Below are 23,475 nucleotides of genomic sequence, written 5' to 3' on the forward strand. Positions count from 1 at the left end.
GGAAAGAGGTGGAGGCATCGGAGATTTTTTGGGTTTCAATGTGGTGGTGCATAGAAAGTGGGATGCTACTTGGTGGTGTTTGGATTCTCATGTCCTTTTCATTTTTCTTTTAATAGGTTTTTAAAAAGAATTTGGTATGAATTTATGGGCCCACACTAAAATGTCCAAAATTTTATGAAAAATTTGACAGAGTTGAACCAAAATGATCACTTGAGCATCGAGAGTTAAGAGATTTTTCAATGTCACTAAAATACGGAATGATACATTTTGTGTTATTAAATAAATAGTAAAATATTTAAGTTAATAGTTTAAATATTAAAATTTTTTATTACTTATATAAAAACACGTAATGTTTCACTCGTATTCCGGTTATAATGAAAAATATTTCAAGAGCTAATTCGGGAATGGAAGCAATTATTATGAAAGTTCAAGTAGCAAAATGCAATTCAGGTATACTCGAGGGACCATCGTCCCAATTTATCGTTTTCCTTTCCCCTTCCCCGTACGCGGTGACAGGGAAAACGGTGGCTGTAATGGCCAGAAGCAGCCAATAAAAAATCTACTCTAATTATATGCTATACCGAGGAAGCATATATTTTCTCCAACAATCTGGCTATATGAACCATTGCGGAGGGGCTGAGACCGGAGAGCCGCCGTGCAGATTAGGGCTGTGAAAGCAGGGGTTTGTGTCCAATTGAAGACCTAGTTGCCGACAGTGGCCGGTTCGCGCCTTCTGGAAAGACCTAGGTCGTCTGTTCGCCCCACAGCACATGGAACACCGAAGGCAACCCAAGGATTCTCTCTCATACTCCAACCTTTTCAATCTTGAGGTTTGTCACTTCAATTTTTCTCGCATGGGTTTTCTTTGTTTGCTCGAATTATCGCCCTCTTGCCCTCTTTGCTTTGCTTTGATTTGGTAATTTTTGGTAAATTTTGCGCTTCAGTGTTTTTAATTCACTTGTTTTTGAATTCGGAATGTTGAATTTTATATTTTTGAACTAAAGTTTGTTGATTTTTGTTGCATATTGTAGTCTTTGATGAACTTTCAAGTTCCACGACCGGATGACGATTTCGATTATTATGGGAATACTAGTCAGGATGAGAGCAGAGGTAGCCAAAGAAGGCAGTTTGTCTTAGTTTTTGGAGTTAAGCTTTTTATGACCAATTTTATTTGATTTTTTTCTTGAAGATTTGCATGTGTGATATACAGTTTGTATATGGTTGTTGTCGGTTGGAATGGTGATTAGCGGACACTTATAGATGTGCATGTTTGTGATTTTTTGCCGGTTGCATGTGTAGATGGAAGTGTTGGTAACGGGATGATGTCTGACAGAGAACTGAGTTCAGTGAAAAAAAGAAGGCGATCCCAAAATAGTGACTACGAGGACGATGACAGTTATTACGGGACACGCATTACAGAAGAAAGGTATCGATCAATGCTTGGAGAACACATTCAGAAGTACAAAAGGAGGTTCAAGGATTCCTCATCAAGTCCTGCACCAATTCAGATAGGTATTTCAGTTCCAAGGGGTAATAAGGGCTTAAAATCTAGGAAACTGGGCAATGAGCAGCAGGGGAGGTTATATGAAATGGAAACCTCGTCAGAGTGGCTCAATGATTCTAATCCTCAAAAACCAGTGAACCACCATGATGCAGATTTGGCACCAGAATGTGGCACCTATAGGTTTGCTTTCTCCTCTAGTTTCCATTTCAGCACGGGCTTTTTCAATTGCTAAGCATATATGATGATTATAATTATTTGGTTATTTTATTTTCATCTCTGTATTTCATGCAGAATAATGTATGAACCTCCTTATCTGGATATAGGAGATGATATCACTTACAGGATTCCACCAATTTATGATAAGCTGTTGTCATCTTTGCACTTACCGAGCTTTTCAGATTTTCGGGTGGAGGAAGTTTACTTAAGAGGCACTTTGGACTTGGGATCCTTGGCAGAAATGATGACCAGTGACAAAAGGTTGGGCCCTAAAGGCCAGGCAGTGATGGGCGATCCCCATCCCCAGTATGAATCCCTTCAAGCTAGACTTAAGGCATTGCCCACTTCGGATTCAGCTCAAAAGTTCAGCCTCAAGGTCTCTGATATTGGGTTAAACTCTTCCATCCTAGAGGGTGCAGCTGGAAATATAAAGAGATCTATTTTGTCTGAAGGTGGTGTTTTACAGGTCTACTATGTGAAAGTTTTGGAGAAAGGAGACACATATGAGGTTTGTGTTCCTTCACTTATGATTATCTGGTGGGCATTGGCTGGGTTATGGGTGTGTCTTCCTTTTCATGTTACATCTTGGGCTGGTTTCTCATTAATGTCTTGTCCTGCAGATCATTGAACGAAGTCTACCAAAGAAGCAACAGGTTATTAAAGACCCTTCTGTGATTGAGAAGGAGGAAATGGACAAGATTGGGAAAGTTTGGGCAAACATAGTAAGAAGAGACATGCCAAGGCATCATAGGATTTTTTCAAGTTTTCACCAGAGGCAACTAGGTTATGCTAAGAGGGTATCAGAGAACTGTCAAAGAGAGGTACTTATAATGTGTACGCTCTATGTAGTCTTCTACTTGTTTCCCCTTCACAGAATGTGAGATGTGGATTCCGATACCCAAACTTGGGGTTTGATTTTCATCAGATGGCATTCGTAGTACTTATACTGAAGCTGTCTACTCTTTTATTCTTTGTAGGTGAAATTGAAGGTCAGTAGATCTCTTAAATTGATGAGGGGTGCCGCAATTCGTACAAGGAAACTAGCCAGAGACATGCTACTATTTTGGAAGAGAATAGATAAAGAGATGGTATCCTTCCCTTCTCCTCTGTGAAGTGCATCGAGTACAAGAAGTATATGCATGAAAATATAAAAATGCATGTCCTTTAATCCTATTGGTCTTAAATTTAATCATCTCTAATGATGTGCAGTTGGCCTGAAATTCATATGCTTCAAAGCTTATGGCTAAAGTTCTGTAGATCTTCTGTCTAATCATTCCTTTAGAGATTTAACTGCCTGTAATTTTGATTATTATTCGTATGGAAGGCTATCTTGCGTTATTTGGTTGTAATGGGTTCTTGAGAGTCAATCCTAAAGAGAAATAGTATATTTGATTTTTTTTCTTTGACACAAACTTGGTAATGTTTTATTTTAATTTTAAATATGGACACTTGCAGGTGGAAGTGAGGAAGAAAGAGGAGAAAGAAGCAGCTGAAGCTTTGAGGCGCGAACAGGAGCTTCGAGAAGCAAAGAGACAGCAGCAAAGGCTCAATTTTCTTATACAGCAAACGGAACTTTACAGTCACTTTATGCAGAACAAGTCAAGTTCACAGCCATCTGAAGATCTGCCTGTAGGTGAGGGGAAAAAAAAGGACAAAAAAGCATTTTTGAGCTCCTCAGATGATGAAACTAATGAGGAAGAAGACCCTGAGGAGGCTGAACTGAAGGAGGCAGCTTTTAAAGCAGCTCAAGTGGCAGTTTCAAAGCAGAAAAAGATAACCAGTGAATTTGATAATGAGTATTTGAAGCTATGTGAAGATGCTGAACCTGAGGCAGCACAGGATGTTGCTGGAGCTAGTAGTATAGATCTACATAACCCGTCAGTTACTCTTTCCTTTATTGTTTTAGTCTTGCCCTTTTTCTGGACTGTATCAGGAAATTGGAGGCAAGGTTTTTTCAGCCAAACTGATAATGTTTCTATTTATATATTTGCAGTTCCACAATGCCTGTAACATCAACTGTTCAGACGCCGGAGTTGTTCAAGGGATCCCTTAAAGAATATCAGCTTAAAGGTCTCCAGTGGCTGGTTAATTGTTATGAGCAGGTTAGTCTGTACCTAAATGGATACACATAATATATACACGTACAGTTTAATTTCCTGGATTCATTTTCTCTTGATCTATTGTTTAGAGGGTTTATTTCTTTCTTTTATTTTCTTCTGTTTATCAGGGTTTAAATGGCATCCTTGCTGATGAAATGGGCCTTGGAAAGACCATTCAGGCCATGGCATTTTTGGCTCATTTATCTGAGGTAATAGTTCAACTTGCTGTTTTATGCATAATGATTGTCTTTGATGTAACTTGGATTTCTTGACCTATTCAGGAGAAAAATATTTGGGGGCCTTTTCTGGTTGTTGCTCCTGCCTCTGTCTTGAACAACTGGGCAGATGAAATTTGTCGTTTCTGCCCTGACTTAAAAACTCTTCCATACTGGGGAGGAGTTAACGAGCGTCAGGTACTTAGGAAAAAGATCACTGCTAAAAAACATTACGGCAGGTAATTTTCTTTGCCCTTGCTATTATTTACCCTTTCAAGAGAAGATAATGGTGGTAACGGGCCAGTCTTGGAAGTACATTAATGTTTGAGACGGTGTCTGAGCCGGCTTGCAACACTTTGAGCCCTTAGATGGAAAATTTTGTGTTAACATGGAATATATTGACAACGTTTTGTATACCAAAAGTTTCTTACCGAAATCAGTAAATCCTATTTTCTTTACTTTAAGAAAAAGCAATTGTGAACAAAGAAAACAATACTGATAAAACAAAGAACCATATAGGTTTTAGAGAACACTATGTAATTAAAAAAACAGTAGAACCTGTAAATTGGTTGTAACTACAGCCAGTTTTATATAATTTCTTCTTTTAGCTTATTAAAAGAGAACATTGTTTTAGTTAATCTCAACTATCATATTGGTATGGGAACGAAGATTTAGTTCATTGTGTTTCATTGATGCTTATGCTTATATGGGAAATTACACTTTTAAAACCATTGAATAAGAAATGAATGGGGTTGTTTTGCTAGGACATTTTATTTCATTGATGCATGAAATGTCAATAATTAAAAAAACCCTCATATAGTTACTGTCAGTTAGTGACAAATGAGATTTGGAGAGGGGTAGAGAGAATGGTAATTAGAGTGTCACTAAACTTTTATTTCTCAAAAGTACGCCTTAATTGAAGGTGGGGCCTTAGGTGACTGCTTAAGTGGCTTTACCCATTGGCTGGCCCTGGATGGTGTTCTATTTCATTAATTCTGTATCTTGGTAATTTTGTTTGTGTTAGATATTTTAGCCATTGAAGTATCTGTATAATTTACTATGGCTAACCTTATAAGGAAGTTTACAGCAATACGTGTTGGTTTTTGAAATTGTTGTGTTATTATCCCTTGTGTGGAAAAAAATAAGGACACAATAGGGGATTGGCTTATTCTTTGGGATTTGGGCAACCAAAGTAGCAAAATTTGTTGGAGCACAAAACTATATACATCATAGAAAAGTAAAAGGTAGCTATCTCTCTACTGTTATTCTCCCCTAAGTTTCTCATGGGGGGAGTGCAGATTGACTATTTTGGAGTGCCAATAACAGCACACAAGTAAATACACGCATATTGATTTGATTTTTTTGTGCATGCATATTGAAAATAAAAAGAAACTGCAAATTGAAACAAAGAAAAAACAGAATTTGCTAATTTCCTTGCGGACCACTCAAGCAGTTGAACTCAACTCTACTAAAGAATACTGCACCCCTTGAAAGGCACTTTCTTTGTTTATGATTTATATATGGTAAAGCATGCTAATCAGCCACCCGAGCAATCCCATGCTTTATTTCCTGTTATCGTGTTAAATGATCAATTATTTTTTAATTTCTTTTCAGGGATGCTGGATTTCATATTCTCATTACCAGCTACCAGCTGCTAGTGGCTGATGGAAAGTATTTTAAACGTGTGAAATGGCAGTATATGGTATTAGATGAAGCCCAAGCAATAAAAAGTTCTAACAGGTTTAGGACTGAAATCTTCTTTGATGTTTATTAAGGATTTTGAACATAATCATAGTCCGTGGTCTTCCATTATTGTGGCATATTGAATGTATGATAAAGTGAGACCAGGTGCCATAAAGATGAAGCAAATTTAAGAAACCATTTTTATCTTGGAGTGCCAAATATCCTAAGATTTTCATGTCTACCGGGTGTTTTTGTTGTATTATTTAAGAAACCGTGTTAATCTTAGAGTGCCAAATATTCTGAGTAAATGAAGGTTTGTTATTTGAGCATCCAAAGAAGCGTCCAGGGGTGTACATGACATATTTTTAGTTGTCCCAGCATGGAAATCTCTTATGGAAGTAGTTTCCTACAACTCATTGATTTTACATTCTAGTTAGATTTGCAGCCATAATAATATTTTGGTTTGGTTCCCCTTGATCCTAGGACTAGCCATTATATTAAGTAATACTCAACTACTCCTGCTGACACTCGAAAAATCCCATTCAGTTTGATTTCATTTATTTCATTCGTATCTCTTAAAATTGTGCGTGCTCATCCATATCTCATTTGATATTTTGATCTTACAGCATAAGATGGAAGACACTTCTAGGCTTTAATTGTCGAAATCGCTTGCTGCTTACTGGTACACCTATACAAAATAATATGGCAGAGTTGTGGGCTCTACTACATTTCATTATGCCAACCTTATTTGACAGCCATGAACAATTCAATGAGTGGTTTTCAAAAGGGTAGGCATCTTGGACCTGAAATTTGTACCTGCAAAATCATAAAGTATTCTTGATAATTAATTATTTTCTCAAATATTACCAGAATTGAAAACCATGCTGAACATGGGGGTACTCTGAACGAGCACCAGCTTAACAGATTGGTTAGTACCCTGACGTTGATACGTGTATTCATTAGTACATTTTTGGATTGATTGTAGTTCTTCCTGGCCCTTTGGTCTGATCTAATGTTCCTAATTTGATCGGTCTGATCTAGTGTTCCTAATTTAATATTTTTGGAAAATGCTGGTCTGTCAAATATCTACTGCTTGCAAGACCTGTAAATTGTGAATATAAAAAATGTATATAATCCACTTTAAAATTCTGACTAAAACTAGTGTGTGTCAAAGAAACTTTTATGGAACATTCTGACTAGAAAAGGGTTGATTTGTTTTTTGTATTACAATATTGGCCCAACTATAACTTTCTGTATTGAAGAAATCACGAGGCTTATATGATATCATTTCCTATTCCATCATTCCATCTTCCTGTATCCGTTGACTGTACGTAATCAGTGTATATACTTGTTTAATCTTTTGTAGTAATCCCAGCATTGTTGCCTCACACCTCTCCACCGTCCCAATGTCTGACCTGTGCTATGAAATGTGAAATTTGTTTTTTTTTTTTTGGGTGGAACACTGCTGACTGCTTCTGTTGTTATTCTCCTCACAGCACTCCATATTAAAGCCATTCATGCTACGCCGAGTTAAAGCAGATGTGGTTTCTGAGCTGACCAGGAAAACTGAGGTTACTTGTGCACTGCAAGTTGAGCCCTCGGCAACAAGCTTTTTATCAAGCGATCAAGAACAAAATATCTCTTGCTGAGTTGTTTGACAGCAATCGCAGGTCATCTTAGTGAGAAGAAAATTTTGAATTTGATGAATATTGTCATTCAGCTGAGAAAGGTATGCTAATCTAACTTGGTATCCATTGCGGTTTTCTTTTGTCATAATTTTATGTAGTGTATAGGGTGCGAACCGTGCGATACAATTATTAAATGTGTTTTAATTATGTTGTTTTATTTTCTGTAATATTGTCCACATCAAGTGTTCTATTTGTGCAATGATAGGTCTGCAACCATCCCGAATTATTTGAGAGGAACGAAGGAATTACATATCTATACTTTAGTGAGATACCAAATTCTCTTCTAGCTCCTCCATTTGGGGAGTTGGAGGATGTGCACTACTCAGGAGGTCAAAATCCTTTAACATACTCGGTACTTTCTTAGATCCTTTTTCCTGTTACCCAATTATGTACTTTCTTTTGTGTTCTTTAAATGAAATAAGTTTTTCTTTAGTGCATAGGTGAAATAATCACTTTGCTTGCACACTACACATGACATACTGGTCACTGAACAAAAGGGGAGAGAGAAAGAAGAGAGGGTGGTACGTAGGTCTTGTGGTGAGTGGTGAAGGAGGGAAAATTGAAATAGAGGGAGGCTCGAGGGTAATTCCATTATTTGATGAGTAATTTGCAGGCATCACACCATTTGATGTCATTTTTCTGGCACAACATGTAATTCTAATGTGATCTGCATCTGTACTTTCTGTGTGTTGTTGGTTGTGTGAGCTATGTAACTTGATTTAGAAATCCAGGGGGGCTTTATCAGATTTTAATGTTTAAAGGCGACATTAGAGCTGGTCAGAAAGTGCAAGGGGAAATGAAACGGCCGTTTGATTTCAATGATTTGTATGTGTTATGTACTGAGACATTGAGTCAGAAGTCTCATGGTTAGACCTCCAAGTTACAGGTTCCCCATTTCTTGTAATCTTAAGTGATGATTTATTAGAGTAAAATGAAAAAGTCAAAGACAACATCCCTAAACTAATGTTTTACCACGCATACTAATATTGCATGACCGAACTTATTCTTGTCAATCATGACATGTGTACTTTATCGAATTCTTAAAACTGTTTTATGTGAGCCAAGAATTTATATATACATTGATTCGAACACTCCCTTTCACATGTGGGTTCTCTCTCCACCACTAAAGCCATACACGTGAAATGCAACCTATATTAGTTGCAATTGCAGGATTCAAGCTCAGGATTTTATGCTTTGCAGAATGATATGCTTATTGGTTCACCATTATTTTCAAAAGTTTAAGCCGTTAGGTACTGGGCTAATCCTAACAATATGATGGACCATGAAACTTGTACTTTCAAGTAGCTCAAAGCTATGTAAAAATGTTCCTTCATGTTCTTATGTATAACCCCTTAGAAATCATGTCCTTTCATGTTCTTATGACCTATGCAGATTGGACCTGTATTTCGAAGGTGGATATCTTTTAATGATGTCTGAAGAGGAAATTCAATACCTGCTTAATATGATGTTATTTTTTACAAAACTGCTAGCACAATAATCACTTGTGTGTCTCAATGGAATATTTGCAATATACTTATTCACCTGCAGAAATAAATTAAACCAGCTGCGTCCATGAACTGGTATTTCTGCTTTTAGTTTCCGGTAACTTACTGACTAAAATTTTAAAATGGAATTTCTTTGTTTCATCCAGATCCCTAAACTTTTCTATCAAGAAATTCTACGGAGCTCTGAAACTTTTTGCTCAGCAGTTCGACATGGTGTCTACAAAGAATCATTTGAGAAATATTTTAACATATTTTCACCGGGAAATGTTTATCAATCAACACTCTTGCAAGAGAATGGCTCATCTGTTGGAAGTGGAACCTTTGGCTTTACTCGTATGATGGATCTGTCCCCTGCTGAGGTGGCATTTCTAGGAACTGGTTCTTTTATGGAGCGACTGATGTTTTCCATTGTGAGATGGGACCGACAGTTTTTGGATGGAATTGTGGACTCACTAATGGAAACCATGAATGATGTTTCTGAATGCAGTCATCTTGAGAATGGACAAGTGAGAGCTGTTACACGAATGTTGCTGATGCCTTCTAGATCTGTAACTAACTTTCTTCAAAAGAAATTGGCTACAGGACCTGGTGATGATCCATTCGAGGCTTTGGTTGTCTCTCATAGGATAGGCTACTCTCGAACACTAGGCTTCTTCATTCAGTATACTCATTCATCCCACGAACTAGAGCTCCCCCAGTATGTTTATATTTATTCATTTTACCTTATTTTTTCCTTTATAATTATTTTGGTTATTCAGGATGACCCTAAAGGAACAGCAAAAAAATTGTCAGTTATCCTTGTTAACACTAGATTGATATTACTTGATCAAGATTGTATAATTTTGATAGGTCACTGTCCGTTGCTCAGATAGAAACTTTGCTTACAAAATGATTGAAGAACTGCAATACCCTTGGGTGAAGAGGTTGTTTACTGGGTTTGCACGCACATCCGACTTTAGTGGACCCAGAAAACCTGAGACTCCACATCATTTAATACAAGAGATTGATTCTGAACTGCCTGTTTCACATCCTGCTCTTCAGTTAACATACAAGATTTTTGGGTCTTGTCCTCCCATGCAAAGCTTTGACCCAGCAAAATTGCTCACTGTAAGACTGTTTGTCCTTTTTTGGGTTTCTTTTCATATTCGCTAGTGAACACATTTTTTTTCTGTGTTTTTGGATTATACTGAAGTGTCAAAAAGATGAGCTTTTCTACTTTATATATAGGATTCTGGGAAACTTCAGACGCTTGATATATTGTTGAAACGCTTGAGGGCAGACAACCATCGTGTTCTCTTGTTTGCTCAAATGACGAAGATGCTTAATATTCTTGAGGTAATTCATTTCTTATTGGACCTTAGTTGCTTTAGGTTTGTGGGTTCACATTGGATTTTCTATTTCTGTTCCCATTTCAACCATACCTAATTATATACAATGAAGATCACTGTAAAAAAGAAAGTCAAAGTTATTCTTCCTCTTCCCCAATCACCATCCGAGTTTTAAGATAGGTGTGATCATGTTAGTCAGTATACATGATGCGTCTTTATGTGCCTAAGGAAATGTTTATATACGGTAGTTGCCCTTTAGTTTTGTACTTGTTGATAAGTAAGATGTTTTGACAAACTTGAATTAGATGTTCCCATCAGGCTTTTAAGTTAACTGAGTTATTTGCTAGTCAGCCTGTCCTTTTGGAAACTTTTACTGTACCATAGTACAAATTGTATTTCTCTTGCTGATAACTCTTGATGTGCAGGACTACATGAACTACAGGAAATATAAATACTTACGACTTGATGGATCCTCCACCATTATGGATCGGCGTGACATGGTTAGGGACTTCCAGGAACGGTAGGGATTTCATTATCATATGAAGGCTTTGATGAGCTGCGTCTGTTATCAACTCCTATGAATGCACACTTATTCATTATTATAATAGATGATTGTCTTCTTGCAGGAGTGATATTTTTGTGTTCTTGCTGAGTACAAGAGCTGGTGGACTTGGCATTAACTTGACAGCTGCCGATACTGTCATATTTTATGAAAGTGATTGGAATCCAACCTTGGATCTACAGGCAATGGATAGAGCTCATCGGTTGGGTCAGACAAAAGATGTGAGTTTTTGATTGCTGAATCCAGGCATAGACTTTCTGTTTTCCAAATTTGGTTTTCTTTGAGCGACTGATAGAGGCTTAATTAATATTCCTCCCTGTGCTTTGACAAAAACCTCACTGCCCCCCCTGAACTTGCAAATGGGTCACTTTACCCTGTGTTTTCATCTTGCGTCCCACACAACTTCGTTGAGTCCGTTCTCATCTAAAAACCGTTACTCTGCTTATGCGGCACGCATGTAGGGCCCACAGATTCAACGGTATAGCTTCACATGGATCATATAATATTATATCTATTTATTTATTTTAAATTTTAATAAATGACTGGAAAAAAAAAAGGAAGAAGTAGATTAAAAGCAAAAAAAATATCAAATCCAATAAAGGTTAAAAAATTTAAGAAAATAAGCCTCTAGACCCTTTCCCCAGCCGCCACCACCAAACCTCCTTCCCTATAGCAGCCAGCATCCAACCCCCTTCCGCTATCAATTCCACCACCTACCCCCATCCCTATTGCAGCCAGGGTCCACCCTCACCTCTGAGTTCTGCTCATCGCTCAAGCCATTGCATCCTAACCCACCCTGACAATCCATTTCAGTGGTCCTACTGTGCAAAAACCATGGCTTTTTAGTTTGTGATTATGACATATTACTCTTCCTGATATCTTTCCTTTGGGTTTGAATTTTAGACAACTGGGTAATTTGGAGTAGGCATTAGAGGAGTGGGGAAGGGGTATTGGGCGGGAGGGGGTGTGGTGAGGGAATGGGGAAAGGGTGTTAGACAAGGAAGGAGTGGGGAGGGGTGGGTTTGCCAACACCGACATGAGATAGGGATGCCTAGGGTGGGGTATGCCTTTTCTTTTTCAATATTTTTAAACAAAAATTATAATTTGTGAAATTTCTAAAATCTGATGCCACGTTAGCAAACCAACAGTTATACGGAGAGGGTAAAATGGGCACATTATGAAAAACTTTGTTGTGGGATTTTCGTGGGGGAATTACCACCATAAAGTTTTTCATATTCAGGGTTGGCCTCTGGGATTTTCATGGGGGCATACCGATACAGAAGCCAAATTAAAAACTTTAGTGAAGATTATGTAATAGGGAACAAGACAAGGGAGACACCGTATAATCAAGCAAGGCATCTCCGAAGCACATTGCAAACAAATGGCTCCTGCAGATAGAATGGTCAAGCCATTTGGAAGCTAGTAGCATTTATCAGTATTAAATGATTTTTTGTTTTTTAAATATAATTATAAGTTCTCGTGTACTCATGGTACAGGTTACCGTGTACCGACTGATTTGTAAAGAAACAGTTGAAGAGAAGATTCTGCAACGAGCAAGTCAGAAAAATACTGTCCAGCAGCTTGTAATGATGGGTGGTCATGTTCAGGGTGATCTTTTGGCTCCTGAGGATGTTGTATCTTTACTTCTGGATGACGCTCAGTTGGAGCAGAAATTAAGAGAAATTCCGTTACAGGTGCAGTTTAAGTTGTCTGTCTTTCAATTCCTTCAAACTTTTTTGTGACTCAATTTATGTTGCATTCTACAATTTGGTAAATCGTAATTTGTATGATATGGTTTTTTCAGGTTAAGGATAGACAAAAGAAGAAACAAACAAAGGGTATCTGGGTGGATGCAGAAGGGGATGCCTCTTTAGAAGATTTAACAAACCCTGCATCTGCACCTCAGGGCACCGGATATGAGGACTCTTCAGATGCCGAAAAAGCAAAATCTAATAATAAAAAGGTAATGAACTTTATCTGGAACCTGTTGTATTTACACCTAGGATTAGCACCTGGCAAACTGTAATGCTTATTATCGTATCTGTGACAGAGGAAAGCTGCAACTGGCAGGCAAACTACAAGGCCGAAGAATTTACAAATCATGGACGAACTTGATAGATATGAGTTGGATGATACCTTACCAAATACCGATCCACAAGCTACGAAACCCAAGAGGCCAAAGAGGTCAAACAAGAGTGTGAACGAAAATCTTGAGCCGGCATTTACTGCCACACTCTCTGCGGTTCCAGAACAGACACAGTATCCACCAAGGAATTAGTTTGGATCTCATAGTTTCAAAGCAGATCCTGGCGAAAGATCTCAATCAGAAGGCAGTCCCTTTTCTTGGTAATATCATGTATAGTAGCTGACTGTAATTGCGTGATGAGCAAGAGCAGGTCGTTTTGTCGCTGGCCCCATTGTGCCTGGAAACGACGGTAGCAGAGTTGCAGAAAACAAAGTTAGAGCTGTATGATGTTTGTACAACATATTCATAATTTGTTCAGGGTTCACTGGCCTTCAAATCGTTCGATGGAGAAGGGTTGTATATAAAAGTGTATTACTCTTTCTGGTTTTTAGCTGTATAAAGGGTAGATGTATTTGTCAGTGAGCCCTGTCCCCGGAACGTCTACACGCCTCCGGCCGAGGTCCTCGACCGAGGGGAATTGTGTATGAAATCAACTTGCAGTTCTCTGTCACATAATCTGTTCATGGGTCAACTTAAATTCCAAACAAAGATTTTGTGTTGTCCTGATGCCGATGGTGCTTGTATCTAATCAAGTTGATCAGTTATAAAATTTCCAATAATATAATGGTCCCACTTTCAAAATCGATTAATGCCGTCTCTCATATTAAGTCCCGGACATCAATGTAGTCCTTGCCGTCAAAATCTGTTATATTTTCTGCTCGTTGGAATTAGCGAATGGGAACAGCGGCGTCTGGAGTTAGAAGGAGTCAGGGTGTTGGTTCATATGCTTCATCAAATATTGGTTCATATACTTGTCCTTGTTCTTCCTGCCGTTCACTGCCCTTAAATGCAAGAGGATATTGGTTCATATGCTTGTCCTTAGGGGTGGGTACACTTCGGTGTGGTTTTGAATGAAACCAAAACTTTTTGCGGTTCGGTTCGGTGCAGTTTTGAAGCTAAAACCGAAATGAAATCAAACCATTTGGTTCGGTTTGGTGCGGTTTCAAACGGTTTCGGTTTGCTTTTTAAGAAAAAAATATACAAGTTAAAATACGAAACGCTCGTTACCTCAAGTTTTACATGAATGCAGTCAACAAAGAACTTTTTTAAAAAAAAAAACTTATCTAGAAGATAAGTAGTTTCTAGTAAGATCATAAATCAGAACTTGAAATGAAAGACATCATACATTAGAACATATTTTAAGCATTTCCCAATCTAGACATCATAGAGAGTGCTCCTAAAGGATACAAATTAAACATAAGCAGTAGCTAATCAAACCGCTACAAAATGTCATAATCAGTATACAAAATGAAACTAATCCCTCATTAAAAAACAGTAAAAAGTCCTCATTGAGCAACCTTATTAGCTAGCCAAGTACCAATTGCCACTCAAAAATTTTAAGGCTTGGAAAGATGAAATGCATGAACGGTTTGCAACTTTAAATGCATATTTAGTGCAGTAGATAACATGTGATCCAATGTCATGGACTCATGGCATATGTATATAGGGATGGCAACGATTTGATTTGGAGACGGAAATGCTATATCCATTCCCATAACCACAAAAATTAACCATATTGATAACCGCAAATTAATCATCGAGTATTATCCATACCCATACCCACCGGATAACGGATTCCCCATCAGTTAACGGTTATATCCATTTTTGTAAATACAAAAAATATATTCATTCAATTAACGCATGATAATTTAATAAATATTAATTTGTCATTAAATATTTGATGTATAAAATGATTTAATGAATGGATCTTGTGGAGCATAAAAATTAAAGTTAAACATTGATAATGTTGGCAGATCTTTGATATCTCCCATAAGTACCATTAAATTCTCATAGATTTGATTCATATCAAAACTTATGAACTTTCCCACAAAATGCAATTTTTCTATTTACACTTAAAGTAAGGGATTTGGCGAATAATGAATATACATATGTGTGTGTATGTGTGTGTGTATATATATATATATATTTTTTTTTTAATACTTTAATATTATGAATAATTATATTATATATTATTTGGTTCGGATTCAGGGATGGATACGGATTGGGGACCCCTATAACCATATCCAAAACCATAATCGAATAATATTCACGGTTTTTCCCCATACCCCAAATATACCCGAATTTTCATATCCAAATCCAATCCAGTTGGGCGGTTATTCACGGTTATCGGGTTTAACGGTTAGAATTGCCATCCCTAGATGTATATAATTGCCTAGCAAACAGACTTGCATGGTTGCACCCTCAAATCTATGAGGAAGCTATGCATTATTTCCCTTGCAATTTCGATTTCTCAACATCCTTTGTGTGGAACATTTACCCGTTGATCACATATCCAGTGTAGGACAATGCATTCAAGTGCCCACCCCTACTCATGAGTGGTGATATTATGTCTAAGAGAAAGAAAGTGATGACTGATGATATTCTAGTGTGGTTGGATTCATAATAAATGTATGGACTATAACAAACAACCTATTAAAACATGACATCTAATATGGACATTTAATTAATTACTTATTAATATTTATGGTGCGGTTCGATTTCAATTTCGGTATGGTTTTCGAAAGCCAAAACCGAAACCAAACCGTTTCCTACTTTATGGTTTGGTTTCAAAACCGAAACTGTTTCAAAATAGTAAAGCCAAACTATTTGGTGCAGTCCGATTTGGTTTATGTTTTGATTTTGATTTTTGGTTTTAAGTGCCCACCCCTACTTGTCCTTGTTCTTCCTACTGTTTACTGCCCTTAAATGCAAGAGGAAATTGTAGCAATAGTCAATTTGAGCAATGGTCACTCAACTAAAAATCCATGACCAATGGTCCCTTAACTCCTCAAAATGTGCATTTATGGTCATTTTCGTCAACTCTGTTAGAACTTCCATCAAAACAAGTCATGTTGAAAGAATGATTGCTACAATTGGGTTAAAATTGAGGGACCATTTCTCCAATTGGGTTAAAGTTGAGGGATCATGTGAAATCTTGTTCCTGGATTTCACTACTGCAAACTACATATTAAGGAGATTTTATATTATTTTTGGGAATTTATATTAATTACTTAATTACAAAGTTTGAATTTTTGAAAATAATTATTTAAATCCGTAGACCTTCGGGGGTCACTCTTAATGTTTTCGAATTGAGCTCAACCCCACGAGCACATAGGCGAATGCCATTTGTGAATCGAGACGAGAAAAGAGAAGTTATGGATGTTAGAAGTTTCTTAAATAAAATAGGGATTTAATATTTTTAGAGGTTCCTTTCGTGAGAATTGCACTGGTGGGTTCGTTGGGTGTACGGCGGCAATCCGCCAATTTTGCAGGTACCATCGTCGACCACCACCCTCATTCAAACCCTCTTGAGACTAGGAACAACGCCCGACCAAGGTTGGGGGCGGTGGAGTTTCGAATTCGACGAAGTTCACCCTTCTTGAGGTTTCTGACGGATTGAGGCGATTTCAGGTTACTTCTTGGCCGAACTGGACTTTGGCCCAGGTATGAAAAATGTTTCTCTCAATGAGTTGTACATTCCTACAAAATTTGGTGAATTTGAGAGTTGGTCGGAATTTGTGGTTTCCGTTTGCCGGAAACCGCCTCCCGCGACGGCGCGTGGCCAGTGGGCTGACATTATCTTTTTAAGTTAAATTCGATGTCCTTATTTCAGATTTGATATCCTTTTGATGGGGTTCAATAATTTGAACCTAGTATTGAATATTACGTCATTTGATCATTTTATGATTCGACTGATCCGACCGTTAAATCGTTACCAAACTTTAATATATTATTATACATAATATTTGAGAACCTTAGGAACTGATGGATTACGAATCCAACGTACGGATCTTCCCAAATTGAATTTCTAAATTTGTTAAATCAATCGTGGACCGTCAATTAATTTTAGCAATTGGCGGAGATCCGACTGTTGGATCGTTCCGAAATTTTAGAATATTTTTCTAGAAGAAAAACGAGACCCTTAGGAAGTTATGGATCGGAAATCCATGCGCGGATGTTCCAGATTGACTTGTATAGGGTTGTGGACCCCACCGTTGACAAAGACTTGACTTTTGGTCGAATTGATCTTTAAATATTAAAATCAGTATTACTAGAGACTATGTAGGGTTTAGTGGGCATATATTGGTTAGTGAGTTATCCCAGATAATATCTACATCGGTTTATGTGTATGGGACGTCATATTGTGATATATATGTGTTTATTTATCTTCTTAATAATGTGAATGATAAGTATGATAAATGTTATGACAGTGTGGTCCTAGAATCCTATTAGAAGTATTTGTAGAGCTTATATGCTTGTGACATATTAGTTGGTGGCCATGAGAAGTTGATGGTGTAGGTGACTACGTTGTAACTCATAGGGGTTGAGGTATGGGTAGGCTATGTGTTGAATTTATTGCACCATGTAGCAGTGGTACGTGGATGGTCCTGCTTGGTATATTCGCGATGAGGGACCATATGTATTTCAGGGGTGATCATGCTTGGTATATCCACGATGGGTGATTACTGCTTGCATGATTATACTATGCTTATGGTTCTGCTTGGTATATCCGCGATGGGGGACCATACACATTCTAGGAGTGATTATGCTTGGTATATCTGTGATGGGTGATCACTACCTAGAGCTATAGGATATAGTCCTGCTTGGTATATTCACGATGGGGGATTTTTAGGGGTAATCATGCTTGGTATATCCACGATGGGTGATCATTGGCTACGTTATTAGACTATGCATATGGTTCTGCTTGGTATATCCGCGATAGGGGACCATACATATTCAGGGGTGATCATGCTTGGTATATCCGCGATGGGTGACCATACACATTCTAGGGGTGATGAGGATTAGTTGTACTTGGTACATTTTGATAGACGATCACATTTTGGTTAGATTTTGTCGAGTGGTCCGAAATCCCTACTCTTGCTTAGTTCCATGAAGTTAGTCCGACCCTATATTTGAGTGAGTAGGAATTGCTCACAGTAGAAGTTAAGTTTGTAAATTAGAATTTTCATGTTATTACTTGGAATCCAGGTAGGGAATTATGTAGAATTCCTTTATTAAATTTCGCCTATTGAAATGCGATCTTACTGATTGATTAACGTAGTTAAATGTTAATATAGTGAATCTTTGATTCTTAGGGCTAATTAATTGGAGTGGTTAATGATGTTGGATATGATTGTTATTATTATGATTAGACTCGTTGACCAATGTGGCTAGAGAATAACATTGTGGTTCGTTGACTGTTCTTTGAGATTTTGCATACTATGCATTGCGGTATTATGTGAAACATAGTGATTTACATGATGGATGAATTGAAAATCTTGATTGTCATGTGGATTTGTTATGTAGCCTTGAGTCTAGTAATTTCATGCTTGTCAACTTCTAATGATTAATTGAGGGATGTTATGCCTTTCGACTTGAACAGATTGTGATATATGTCAAATTGTAGTGATTGGTGAATTACGAATGGCTTGATCCCTTTTTAGGGTACATAGGTAGTCTAACGAGGAAGTTAAATGCGGCCATAAAGTATACAAAAATTACCACACAATTCGAATCTTGAATTATGCTTTGTACATATCCCGGAGGCGGGGTCTGTTGGATATACGGATATTGGTGATGTCATGTGTCTATCTTGGATGTATGTCGGGATTAGGGCGGGACAAATCATTTCTCCAATTGGGTTAAAGTTGATGAACCATTTCTATAATTTTTTTCATTTAGTTTCCCATATTTGGCCTTTGATTCTGACCTCATATGCGTGGCACGTGACTAATTTTGACAGAAGTTTTAACGGAGTTGACGAAAAGGACCAAAGCTACATGTGTTGATGAGTTAAGGGATCAATTGTCATAGATTTTTAGTTGAGGGGTCATTACCCCAATTTGGTTAAAATTGAGGGACCATTGCTATATTTCTTTGTCCTGATTGTACTTGTGAACCAAAGACATCAAACAACGTTCAGTAACTCCTCTGCGGATCCTTATCACGCTCTTTCTGGATGTTGTAGTTAGCTAGGGTTCAGGCATATGGGAGCTACTTGCCGGTTAAAATTGATTGATTGTGAACGTGAGTGACCATTTTCATGACTTGAGTCAACTTTAGGGACCAGTTGTAGTAATAACTATAGAATATGCAATATAGAATTAATTTGGCTACTTAAGGGACAAGGAGTTATAGGGACTTAAAATCTCTGTGACCAATGTACGAAAGTTAATGGTTATAAGGGGTATCTTTAATATTATAAATCACTATGTAAAAATAATCTCTCCAAAAAATCAATCAAAACTATTGTTGTTTCCGTAATGCTTTAACTAAATTTGTCCATCTGTTTTTATACAGTTTGATGATCAAACAATCTCACATTTTATTGATTTTTTTACAAAGATAGATCTTGACAAAATGATTGATTAAGTTACGATATCGATCATAAATACAAAATTTTGTGAATTCGCTATGAATCCTTTTGAGGAGGGATTCCTCCTCATTGTTGAGTAGCCAAGTATTTTTCTAACCATATAATATGGTTTATAGTAGATATTTAAGGTAGTTTAACCTCTTTAACCCTAAATTGAAATGAATTTTTCAAACAAAATACATATAACACAATTTTTTCTTCATAGACAATACATAGCAAATTGAATGTATTTTAAGAAATTCAAATTAACTTTTAAGTTTTGTTGTTGAACTCTGTTTCAAGTTGAATTTTAAAACGGTGATCATCAAATTTTTTTTTTAATTAAATTGTATTAATGGCATAAAACATCTGGTTTACCAGTGACTAGATTTTTATTAATCTATTATCATGTTGGCAATATTGGAAAATTTTCCGTATTTGAATTTTTCATTAATGAAAAATAAAATAAAAGGTGGCCATGGAGCAGGTTCCACTTGCTCTTGTGTTGGGGACACCTGCAGTCCATTTGGACCTTGCTGGGTTCAACTGCTTACTATCACCCTGTCCCAGCAAAATATAGCTTATTTTGTATTCTAAATGGGAAGCAGCAAGAAAATCACCAGTCCCGCTACCACCAAATACTCATCTGTTTACGTTAACTAATTCATATGTTATAACATGAATTAACAGTAAGTTTATATTTTATAACAATATATGTATATATAATATTATTTTAAGTTAATTGATTATGTTACCTAACAGTGTTTTCAGTACTACACAATATTGCTTGACTCAAAACATTTTAAAAACCATAAAAGTTGATCTTCTACTACTAATCATATAGTCCACATGTGTAGAATATAAAAGAAGAAAAGGTTTGATAATATTTGATTTAATTAACAATCAGTAGTCATCACCATGGAAATGTCACACTGGAAAGTCTTCAGCATGACGTGTATTCATATCCAAGTGTTCATCATAATGGTCCCAAATCCTACCTACTAAGTACTAACCATGGGATAAAAAAACAGTGGAAATGCTTTAAATTTAAATTTATCTTGTTTGAAATTTAAAGCAAGATCAGATATATGTGCCTGGAAAATGCCTCTTCAGAATCAAGTTGGAAACCAAGAATGACAATTACAAATTCACAATCAATTTTTCTTAACAAACTTCTACACTTGTAACATACTCTATCAGGCTCTATTAACAATCGTGTAAGAATTAACCATATAATAATGGTTTTTGCATATTTCTTATTAGTCTGACGCTGTACACCAAAAGTATTAATCGTAGTTTTCCTAAACTAAATCTTAATATAATTAGCAGTTGCAAATGACTTTATTCTTTCTTGTATGCCCAAGCTGGTTAGATAATTGACTACAGCTTAGCTGCTCGGAATCTCTCCTAATCTGTCTTGTCCCCTAAGGCTTCTCATCAGTTTTTGCTGTGTGGGCGTAGGTGAGACCTTACAGTCTACTCCTCAAAACAATACTTCCACCCCAACCACCACTCTTGAGAGACGACTAATAATTACAAATAATACTTTAGACCCTTCAACCAATTTTCACTTATTCAAATCATATCTAGTACAAGGAAATAATTTTTAGAATTACTATAAATTGCTGTAATAATTTAGTAACTCTCTTCTTATATACACTATACTGCATTTCTTCGTATGTAAAGAAGTGGGCAGTTGGCCAATATAATATTAGCAGAAATATATACAATTTGTAATTTTATACATAAAGGAATGAGAACTGAAGTTGGTTAGCTGAAGCTGCCAGTATACCAACTTAAGAAAATAGCTGCCTTACCAAAACATGAATATTATAGTTTATTTATTGAAAGTGAATTTGTGATTGCGACCTAAGTAAAGCCAAGTTAGCTATAGCATATGATAAAAGCAATATGTGAGAGAAGGGGAGGGAAGTGGATGAAAATAGGAAGGGAGAGAATCTTACTCCTAAATATATTGGACTGCTAATAACAACGCTCTATAAAAGTGAAGAGTGTAGCGTGTAGTTAAGAACAATATGGTACACTACCAATAGTTTTCCTATTGAAAGAGAATTAGTGTTGCAGACCTGAGCGTAGACAGGCTAGCTAGAGCAGCATATAAATATTTTTGACGTTAATAACATGTCCTCTAAAAGTAAAAACTGTAGCTCGTGGGTAAGAACAATATGATGCCTTAGGCATAATTTTCCTACAGTACAATTTTATTCACTGCAAGGATTTAGATGGTGTTATCAAGTAGGGTTTTGAGTAAAGGTGGAAAGAAGATTAGAGGTTATTAAGTAGTAAGTCTTCGTTCAACAAAGGTAAAATCCACTCTTTAACTTTTATGATTATAAGGTAGGCATTATGGTCATTTGAGGTCATTGTAATAATTCATGTTGCAAAGTAAGTTGGGGGGTTTGGATACCTTTAAAGCCAGCTTTGCTCGAACCAGCTACAACAGGAGAGAAAGATAGCAATCATTTGAAGAGAAAAAGAGAGGAAAAAAAAAAAAAAAGAAAAGAAAAGAGGGAGAGAAGTAAGGGTGTTGCAGCTGCAGAGGAACCAATGGCGACGCCGAAACAGATGTGGGAGCAGCAGCAATTGCAGGTGCAGCTAGTGAAGAACTCCGGTATCGTCAGTTACAATGGGAGTCCGGTAGCTGATGACAAGGAAGAAGAGATGTCAAGATCTGCATTGGCTTTGTTCAAAGCAAAGGAGGAAGAGATTGAGAGGAAGAAGTTGGAGGTGAAAGACAAGGTTCAGGCTCAGCTGGGACGCGTCGAGGAAGCAACTAAGCGCTTGTCTGAGATTCAGGAAGTAAGTGATGAATTACAATTGCCACTGAATCTTATGCTATATTTTTACTTTTTAAAATTGGACATTTATACCTTGTTCAATTTGTTGGTAAAACATAATGTTCTAACACAAGAATAAGCTAAATTTATGGCTTTAAATTAAAAGAATTTTTTTTTTTTTTCTCAGAATGATCCATTTAATGACTGAAATGAAAACTTTTGAAACTGTATAGCTAACTAGAATTCAAATGGTTTACCTTGCGTCCCTCCGGGGACATCTGATAAAATGGTTTACCTTGTGAATTATATGTTCTATCTTCTCCACTTCAAGCAACGAACATAGATTGTTCGAGAATGTAATGTTATGATCTTTCTCAATTTATTAATTTGTTCATCTCAAACTAGTTGATCATGACATATAGAGGTTGCTTCAAAACTATTATATCTTATAGGAGCTTGAAACGCTGATAGATCCAATGAGAAAGGAAGTTGCAATTATTCGCAAGAGGATAGACATCATTAACAAAGAGTTAAAGCCGCTAGGTCAGAGCTGCCAGAGGAAGGTAAAAACTTTGTGGCCATTTTACTTGTTCTTCCAGCTGCTTATGCTGTTGTATGGGAAAAAATAAAAAAATGTTAAAGAAGAAAATGGAGATTCTGTGGTTGCATTTTACTTTTTCCTCATCGTATGACACAACTTTTTGGGTATTACGTTGATCACGTCCGAATGAGATTACTTATGCAAGACTAAGTCCTTTCATGTGTCTATATAATGATCAATGGTCACAGGAGAAAGAATACAAGGAAGCTCTCGAGGCTTTAAATGAGAAGAGCAGAGAGAAATCTCAACTAGTTTCCAAATTGATGGAGGTGAGCATTTCATTCTTCATAAATTAATTTCTAATGACTGTTACTGTTACCATACATCAATTAATTGCTTATCTGCGTGCTTTATATCAGCTTGTGGGTGAAAGTGAGAGAATGAGGATAAAGAAGCTGGAGGAGCTGAACAAACATGTTGAAAATCTGCGTTAAGATATGCTGATTAAGCATTAAGATGTACTGTGTATGTGTGCTGTAATTAGGATCTTTGTGCTTATATTCTGATACAAATTATGATTTCTGTCTCTTCGTTTCACCGGTTATTATCAAGAATGGTTCTCTGTTATGGACAGAAGTACCCCAAACAATGTTGCTTGCCAATGAATGTGTAGCCTAAATTGTGTATAGAATTGTGAGAAACGTCTGTCTGCTAAATCAAATTGTGGATTGAAAAA

General features: G+C 36.8%; 2 protein-coding genes across 2 annotated transcripts; both read left to right on the forward strand.

The window, feature by feature from the left end:
• The first annotated feature begins 670 nt into the window (after positions 1–670).
• On the forward strand, positions 671–13,552 carry LOC125470202 (chromatin-remodeling ATPase INO80-like). Its single transcript, XM_048568879.1, is given in 26 exon segments — positions 671–830; positions 1,032–1,110; positions 1,300–1,684; positions 1,796–2,228; positions 2,341–2,541; positions 2,698–2,808; positions 3,176–3,597; positions 3,714–3,822; positions 3,948–4,028; positions 4,101–4,273; positions 5,649–5,774; positions 6,344–6,505; positions 6,588–6,645; positions 7,214–7,294; positions 7,296–7,385; positions 7,387–7,446; positions 7,611–7,757; positions 9,057–9,531; positions 9,534–9,607; positions 9,760–10,017; positions 10,138–10,245; positions 10,664–10,758; positions 10,865–11,021; positions 12,297–12,494; positions 12,605–12,763; positions 12,851–13,552. Coding segments are annotated over 26 exon segments (4,530 nt in total). The 5' UTR covers positions 671–770; the 3' UTR covers positions 13,079–13,552.
• An 8,228-nt stretch (positions 13,553–21,780) lies between these two features.
• Positions 21,781–23,475, forward strand: LOC103954764. The gene is made up of 4 exons (XM_009366587.3): positions 21,781–22,220; positions 22,651–22,761; positions 22,988–23,068; positions 23,159–23,475. The coding sequence occupies exons 1-4, from the start codon at positions 21,969–21,971 to the stop codon at positions 23,231–23,233; spliced, it is 519 nt and encodes a 172-aa protein (XP_009364862.1). The 5' UTR covers positions 21,781–21,968; the 3' UTR covers positions 23,234–23,475.

The sequence above is a fragment of a genome, unplaced genomic scaffold (assembly GCF_019419815.1).
Source record: "Pyrus x bretschneideri cultivar Hongxiangsu unplaced genomic scaffold, Pyrus_bretschneideri_v1 Contig5, whole genome shotgun sequence".
Taxonomy (NCBI): Eukaryota; Viridiplantae; Streptophyta; class Magnoliopsida; order Rosales; family Rosaceae; genus Pyrus; species Pyrus x bretschneideri.